Source organism: Atta cephalotes, assembly GCF_000143395.1.
Source record: "Atta cephalotes unplaced genomic scaffold scaffold00021, whole genome shotgun sequence".
Lineage (NCBI taxonomy): Eukaryota > Metazoa > Arthropoda > Insecta > Hymenoptera > Formicidae > Atta > Atta cephalotes.
In genome coordinates this window covers 3,205,435-3,214,515 of record NW_012130085.1, presented here as the reverse complement: position 1 = coordinate 3,214,515, position 9,081 = coordinate 3,205,435, and the positions used below count along the sequence as shown (strand labels likewise).

Below are 9,081 nucleotides of genomic sequence, written 5' to 3'. Positions count from 1 at the left end.
CTTCTTCTCTCTCTCTCTCTCTCTCTCTCTCTCTCTCTCTCTCTCTCTCTCTCTCTCTTTGTGTAATGTATTCATAAACTTCTTTTATAAATGGCACCACGACGTCGCAAATAACTGTACGTACATATTTATTCGCCACGACAACTTTAATCGCCTCGCGCGCGTGTTTTATTTCACTCTAAAGAATACTGTATAAGGATTCATGATAGACATCAGTCAATGTACGTATATGTGCGAGAAATATTGCGTACCTAATAGACAGGCTTTTAATACTGCGACTAAGGCTGTAGTGTTTCGAGTCGATCCATTTCTGGTAAAAGTTTCCGGCGTAAGAGTATCGCTGGCGAGAAATATTTTTAGCACTGACAGTCAATTTCACGATATACCAGAGATAAAAGTGGCACTCGCGAGCTACTATGTGCATATTACGAAACTAAAATTGTACGTCTCTCTTCGATATTGAATGGACTTAGTTCAGCGTGCTAAAGATATTTTCTAAAGCCTCATCATTCAAATTTTCTCTTAAAGAGCTTAAAATAAACTTCAGAACGGTTCCCTTTACCATTACTTACTTATATTTCACGCTAATATTATTAAAATCGCATTATATTAAACTTTATTGGTTATTATAATAAGCGAGATAACGTTATTAGAATATAAAACTACATGACTTTAGAAAAACCTTCAGTCATTATTAGAATATTACAGAAACGCTATTATGTACACATCTCTTCCATCCTTATTCCTAATCTCTTTACCGAATTTAATGTAGAAAGGTAACATTGATTTCAAACGGTCGAGCCACACATTGAAATTCCAATAAATTTTATCTAAGTATTTATTCATACCACGTATCTAAGTATTTATTCATACACTGCGAGAAGTATTTGGTATTGTATGCTAGTAATTGCATGGTAAAATAATTACAGTTAGAAACTCCCGTTTTATTACTATTAGAATGTAATAACAATTTGTATATTTATATATATTCAATCAAAGAAAAATACATACTTGGCATGTTAAAAATGATTATAAATTGCAGCTAAATTACGATTCAAAATCCGCTTTGACGGAAAATAGAATTCTCTCTTTTATTTGATTTATTCCTATCGGTCTAAATTTACTTCACTCGTAAACTATGATGAATGTAACCATTTTTTTTCTCTGTGTACTTGGCATTGAAATAATACTCGAAATATATATATCGTTGCGTTATGTCTTTTACAGAAGTAAATGATTTTGCAGAAACGAGAAAGGAAGGATATTTCTGTAACTTACCGTTTTGTCACCTAAATTTCGTACTCGACAATTCAGCGTCGCTGTTTTCCCGACGAGGGCTGTCACGTTGCGAGAGACCGAAACATCAAAGTACGGTCCTCGATCGAGCGGCTCGGATGCACGATTCTCCTGTGTCCTGTGATCGGCCGTGCATTGAGTAGGTCCTTGCACTTTAACCAAACACAATGTTGTATTTCTATTTTATTTTGTTAGTGAAGCTAGAATGAGATCCTTTAACGCTGCAAGGATCGCGCGGAATGTTGTAATTTACATCACTTGAAAAGATCGCGAAGATATATTATCGCCGTTCCATTCGAGCGCATTGGAGTAACCGATAAAAAGTTTCGTTTTCCAGTCAATTAGGCGAATTAACTTCGGATCGGGATATTATACTGTGTCTCTGTAACACTCCCCGACAAAAAGAGAAGAACAATTCCCTAGATAAACGTTTCAAAAGACGCCTTTATTTTTCAAAAGTTCTTTAAAAACTTTTTCAGACATTCGTGGATTCCCCTGTATCGCTTGGAGCAGTATATGCAGCGCGTAATAAATAACAATGATTTATTAAAGCACATCCCGCGAAGTAGTAGTTTAGGTCGTAGAAAAAAGTTGTATTATATTCCCGGGCTAACAGTGTTCTTTAATTCTTATTATCCGTTCTTTCTGTTGCAAAATAACATAAAATTAAACACACGTTACACGCGTTATACGAAAATACATATTATTCGTGTTTTACATAACAGTTTTGCATATTAATATATTTTAGAGATCGTATATGATAAACCTGCAAAAACCGATAATAAATATAATTTACTATTTACTCTCGGTTCTTTGGCAAATGTTTTACAATGAAATGAAATCATAACACACTAAAATAACATTCTAAAAAAAGATAAGTTTTTTTATCAAATCTTTTTTATAATTTTTTAGCGATATTGTCGGAAGAATTTTTGTAATAGAAGGTCTTTTTTTATAACTAAAAAGAAACTAGACCTGCAAGATCGTAGCAATTAAAAACAATGAGGACATCTTTCTTAAAAGCTGGAAGGAGAAGAATTTATTTGAGACAGAGAATGTCCGATTGAAAGTATCTAACTTGTACGGCTAATATCATTGGAAAAATGGTACATTAGAAAATCGTATGTTCATTATTTCTCTTATTTTTCTACGGAATCTGTTAATATTAGCAATTAGCAGGAAATTGGCAGATTATTTCTGACAACATTATTTCTTGTTAAACTTGAAGTCGATCCCTTCTTATTGAAAATGTCGGAGGTTGCTATCTCTCCCACAATTTCTCAAACTTCAATATTGAATACCTTAGCAAATAAAACCGGAAAAAAGTTAAAATCTTTTTTAAAATAAATTCAAGTTATATGACGAATAATGTTCCACTAGCTATTTGCGTCTCTGAGATTTAAATCGCGCAAAACCTTTCATTTGCATAATTCAGGAACTTCTGGTTTCTTTATCGTGATGTTTTATAATCAATTTGGTTTTATCTCGTTTTCTCCTTCGAGAAAATTATTTTGTATGCAAATTTCCATAAAAATGTTTATTCTTTCTTTCGTAAAAGAACACGCTGTCTACCACTTTTCGTATTTTTAGCTTCCTCTTATCTCTTTGCCCTCTCAAACCCCCTCTTTTTACATCTCTCTTTTTCTCTTCTGTGATATTAGAAGATTTTATAAAGTTTACGAAAGTATTCCATGTACGTCCTGAATATGAACAATGCATATTTGTTTTTCACTGAATGGAAATTCACGTTTGCACGAAACGTCGAATTACTATATTCAACATTTATTTGTAAATGTAATTGTATCTCAATTCAATATTATTCCGTGATGTCCCCGTATTAGATTTATAAACAGCTATAAAATAGCCATATCGTAAATCGACACAGTGTGAACTCTCCATTACCCGTTTATCAAGTTTCCTAACGTCGTGAATCGTTCACCGTTCACAGCAAAGTTCGTAACTTTGGTCGGATGTTTTCCGTAAATATATGTAGCCGTTTATACACGAACGTCAACTTGAAGATGAGTATATCCTCTGACTTCCATTAATAGTGAAAATGTGTAACAATGCGAAAGAACTTTTTATACGTAACAAACGATATTATATGCATATAAGAAATGGGATATATAAAGTGTAGCATATGCACACTTGCGCACTTTCTTGCGGAATGAGAAAATTTCGCTTGCGATATCGGTAATGGAGTCTTCGAATCTGATAAGACTACCGTCAGAAAATCGTGCGTTAAAAATAAATGTAGCTCCAAAAGGGTAACTTTAAAGGGATGCAGGTAGTTGCGCGAGTAAATATTTACCTCCCCGCGCTTCCGTGGGATTTGCGCGGTCCCCATATACTCCTTGGTTAAAATACATATCAGAATTTCAACCCTCTCGGCTATTTTCTTCTATGCTCTACAGTTACTTTCACAACAATGTACAGTGGATTTAATTTCTTTCCTTGTTTCTTATCACGTCGCTGTATACATTCAGTTCATTTTGTAGTAGCAGCGACTAATTGCGCGTTTGCTCAGTTCCACGCAGTCTTAAAATACAATCCTAATTTAATCTTAAGCCAGGACTAAAAACTATCAATGTTGGATACGCTGTAAGAACGTTCGTATCGTCTTAAGAAGTGTCTCAACCTATCTAGTCCTATTACAAATGATTTTAACTTTTGAACTTTTACTCAATTGCAACTATTTGACGTAATTTCTTGCGCGTGAAAAATATCAGTTTATCATTCTGTTTTAAATTTCGTATTTTCATGCAAAAAGTTATCTCATAATATGCGCATCGCAATTTATTTTATTTTATTTTTTTCGATTTATCCTTTCTCTCTGCTTCTACGAAATCGATACAATAAATATTTATCTATTTATTAATAGGAAAAAAGTGAATAAAAGCGTATCATGTTGATTTTTTTAATTTTCCGAAATTATTAATTCTCGTATCGGTCGTAGCGTAAAAACGGAAAAACAAGAGTTACATATAAATATTTTTGTGCGAATGAGAGTCAATTAAATGGCGCTCGGAGATCGATGAAATTTCTGTCTAAAGAGTAAAAATTCAATACAGCGGTCACCATGGTACCGCTTACTGTTGAATGAACAGTAAGGCCAAGTTAAGCTAAAGGCCGAAATCATTAAATCCATTGAAGCGATAGAAATAAAATTTTACAGTCTTCGTTTTAGTACAATCCTGCAGAAAATATAAATTGGATTGGAGAATACACGTGTAGCGTATCTTTCTCGGTAACATTGAAATATGATAAACAGATATTTCACATGTGCAAAAACATAAAAGAGTTAAAGCTTGTCAAAAGAAGAACATTAAAAAGCTTATACTTCATATATTGCGCGACACAGAAATTAAAGTTTGTACTCGCATTTTCAAGTGTTCTTTTATTGACTATGGCATAACATTATGTCACGATATTGCTTATCTCATTACATTACCAGTACATAGGACTTTCGAGTTAATTGCTGCATAAACCCGTATTTTGGACAAGGCTAATGTTAATACTAAGTTATTACGAAGTTAAGACTAAGTTTGGAAGCTAACTAAACCCACTGTAATATACCGTTGGCATTCTCCACCGGGCTGGGTACATAATATTACATTGCTCGGCTTCTCACATGAAAGGGATAAGATATTCAGCGTGTATCACGAAACAGTAAAAAGACAAGGTTTACATGCCGCTCAACTCATACGTGCTTCGCGTAATGTCATTAAACTGTTTTGAAAAGAAAAGGAGTGGTTAACGCGTACTTTACTCTTGATATAAAATCGTAAATCTAATTTTGTCGCATCCCGTATTAATCGAACCGAAAACATGTTGAAGCAAATACGGTGGGCGCAACGGTCAAGAACCGTTTGTCGGGTGAATGACCATCGAAGCATATTTTTGATATTTGTACGAAGTGCAATGCATATTTTTAGGAAAAATTATTATTTTTAATTATCATGTAATTATAAATTAAATTTGTTATTTAAGGGAATTTATTGATCGTCCGTTAATTTTATCACAATTAATTAATATATTTTTCAGGTGAAACTAACAACGTACTAACTGTACGATTACGACTCTCAAACGTTTAAGTTTCTGCATGAATCTTTAAGTTTCCGGCTCATCCCTTCTTGTGCTTATCTCCGAAACTATGTGTAAAAAGAGAAAGAAAGAGTGCGCGAAAAACTGAAACTTATTAAAAGCCAAGAAAATTCCTCGCACGTTTTTCAAATCAATGCAAATTGCACGAACAGAATTAATATATAGAGGCTAACGAGCGGAAACGATTTCATTTGCGTGACAAAATTAACAAAATTGTATTACGCAATATTTATTAATATATCGCGATTTTACTAATTTATTGTTCGCGTTATTCGAGACAAGATGAATGTTTACTGTTGTATTTGCCTAAATGCGGATTTCGCTTCGAATTGTACGACGGATGCAGAGATTTGGCGTGTGCCGTCGATGTCGGCGATGTGCAAGTGATTGACGACACGACCGGTCAGGCGATTTCCGAACGCGATTTATTCGACTTACCCGAAACCAGCAGACCGAGGGTCAAGATTAGACACCTCATTTTTTATCTCTCATACTCGTTTTGGAGTGCCGGTCGATTTCTTCCTCTTCCTCGTGCGCTCCGATCTCCAATAGATCCTCCGATAGAACGGGATGGCGATTGCCGCAGGCTTGTTGCCGCAGTTGTAAAACGACCCGCGAATTCCGTATTTTGCACGCCGAATTGACAGCAACGTGCGCCGGAAAGCGGAATCAGGACGAGTTTATCGAATAAATCGACGATTTCCAGTTTTTCTTGCCTCCACGCTCCATGGCATCGTTACATCGCTACTTCGGACTTGCGAATCTATCCCAACACGATTTTTCATCGCGACGGCACGATCGTTATTTTCATCTCGCGCTCAGCCCGCATAAGTCCGCTCTCGCAAGCCCGCTTAATTCGCTAACAGCCTCGCAGTGATCTAGATTCGCGTAATTGAAAAGCACCGGCGGGGCGTGATACGTGCATCCCTCTGAATCTTTGTTCTCTCCCTATCTTATCGCACTCTCGGTCAAGTCACTCGCCGTGGCCATTCAAAGTACGGAAATCAGCAGTGTTCTTTGGTTCTTCCAGAGGTAAACTCGAGTCTCGATTCGTTTCACCGTCTATTTTTCACTCTATTTAATTCTCCGATTAATTTGCCGGTACGAGAGATTAAAGATCAGCATCGACGAGGCAGAAAGCCAACGCTTCCTATTGGAAGGAGGAATGAACCGCGTTGCCGCAAAGAACCATGCGATCCTGTTTCCTATTGTTTCCTGTCGGCGACAGGCGTGTCTCCGGCGCGTCGTGGCGCCGATCGAACGGCCGGTCGCGCGACGATGATCGACACGCGTGATGGTGATCCCTCTCTCTCGCAAAAGGGATGATCTTGGATCGGCGGGCACGAGTGGGCTAACGAAGGGTCAACTCATTGCACGGATTGCCGAGCGAAACTGAAGAGAACTGACAGTGCGTGTGCAACGCGGCTTTGCGCGGCCCTGCGCGGCCCGGGAGAGACGCCCTGCCATCTATCCTCGCCACACACCCCGCTCTCTCGTCCCCTCACTAGGGGTGCACTGTGCGAGGAGATGAGGGTGATATCCCTGGCGCAAGCGTGTATCTCTCTTCGTTTTATCGTCGTCGTCGTCGTCGTCGTCGTCGTCGTCGTCGTCGTCGTCGTCGTTGCCGTTGTCGTCGTTGTCGTCGTCGTCGTCGCCGCTCACTCTCCTGCTCTCTTCTTCCCTTTTCCTCGTTTCTCTCTCTCTCTCTCTCTCTCTCTCTCTCCTTCCCCCCCCCCCACTTCCTTCCCCTGTTCTCTCGCTCTCGTTGCCACAGCATCCAACAGCATCTCTAGCCGGGAATCTGGAAATCGAATACCACCCTCGCGAGATACCACGGCGCCGATTAAACTTGGCAGTGGATCCTATAAGATCCATTCGTGTTTTTTTTTCTTCCTTCCGATTCTATCCTTCGTATCTCGGTGCTATTTCTTGTCGAGTTTGCGATTGTTGTCCAGTCGATTGAAATATCTCTAAATGTATGGAAATTGTATGCATGTGTACACATGTACATCGGGCTGTTGTTCTTCAGTATTACACTCCGTTTTATAAATAATAGGAGAGCGCGATAGGACGCCGATGTAGTAATATAATAATTTAAATAACGTATACTGATACATCTTTTTTACCCTCCTTCTGTTTTTATTATTTCTATTGGAAATTTCGTATCCTCGAAAAGAAACTTAATTGCCTAATATTATAGTGAAAAGAATTGAATATCAAAAATTGTTAAAATATGAATTAAAAGAGCGCATGGAACTTATTAAAAATTATGTAAAACATTGCATGTTCTTCATTATATCGAAATATTATATGTATTAAACATACGAAAGTCAAAATATCTTTTTCTTTTGAATTTTTCAGTATATTTGTTGTTGAGTTTCATACTTCTGTATATTACTCATTTCAAATTAATCTCAAGTTCGTTTTATTAGCTATTAATTAACTAGTTTATTAACGTTCATATGATTGTTTGTTTTTAATTTTCTGCTAATACAAATTTGCCACAGTAATTAATGGAATTCTTATAAATGAGTTAGCGGGATGTTAAGAACGATAATAATTACGTATATGTTTACAACTGTAACCTTGATATTGATTTTTTTCTTTTATAAAATAAAATATATCGTCAATCTTGTACGAAAAGAGAATATTTCATGTCGTTTCAACCTTTTCTTGCGAATTCTTTAAACCGTGAATGCGTTAAAGACGAACGATCGGAGGCAGCACGAAAGTTTTCGCGACAACAAATACCGCATTTAATTATGCATCACATTTCGCACTGTCTATATTTTGCTTTCATTTTTTCCGAACACTTCGTGTTTTAGGCCATTTTTGCAATATTGTTTGCCAGCGAAGATCCTATTCCCTTTGCGCCGCGCTGTTGGCGTTACATCGTGTATTGCAATATTCCGCCCTTTGATCACTAATCGGCTTATTAGCTCGATCCTTTTTCTCGCTAGCGATCGATAGTTACTTTACGTTACTACGCTACTTTACGATTTTCGCTATTCTGCTTCACAGCGCGCAAGTACCGTGGCGAAATATAATCAGTCAACAAAAGCTTAACAGACAAATATTCAATAAACAAATGCCCGTTCGAATTAACAAATAGGTTAATAAATTCCGAGAGAAATTCGATTGTGCTTTGCAAGTTTGCGGAATTGTCAGAAAGGTTCGTGCTCATTAAGCGTATCTATTGCTTTGAAAGTCTGTTGAATGTTATCTATATATTCCTCCGCGCTCCGTTCGAAGAACGAAGAGTTCTTTTTTTTTCCACAATCTAAAACGGCGATGTTTAACAATTGTTACAGCGAAGCACACGATGAATGTAAAGCGAGAAACAAAAGAGCGGAGTAATTGTAATTTCTCTTGTTTTAAAAATGAACGCAAATGTCAGTTTCTTTTAAATCAGAAAAAACAGGAGTTGCTATGAACTTTAACAGGTGAATATGTGTGTTATTTTCAATTTTTTCCTTATTTACTGACGCATGTAAAATATATAATCATTCAAAGCTCATCATTCATAAACTCAAAAAAACAAGTAATAATCTGCTGTTACAAATTTTAGCATTTTATTTATTAGAAATCACACACACACACACATACACACACACACACACACACACACACACACACGCACGACACCACGACACACACGCACACACACGACACACGACACAC

General features: G+C 37.0%; 1 protein-coding gene across 1 annotated transcript in view; it reads right to left on the bottom strand.

Annotated features, from left to right (window-relative positions):
* Positions 1 to 5,878, bottom strand: part of LOC105619383 (hemicentin-2) — a 17,166-nt gene extending 11,288 nt beyond the window's left edge. Inside the window, exons 1-2 of the mRNA XM_012200904.1 lie at positions 5,839 to 5,878; positions 1,279 to 1,448 (exon numbers count right to left, since the gene is read on the bottom strand). Coding sequence (XP_012056294.1) covers positions 1,279 to 1,448; positions 5,839 to 5,878 — 210 coding nt within the window. The remainder of the gene's footprint in view (positions 1 to 1,278; positions 1,449 to 5,838) is intronic.
* Positions 5,879 to 9,081: the final 3,203 nt, after the last annotated feature.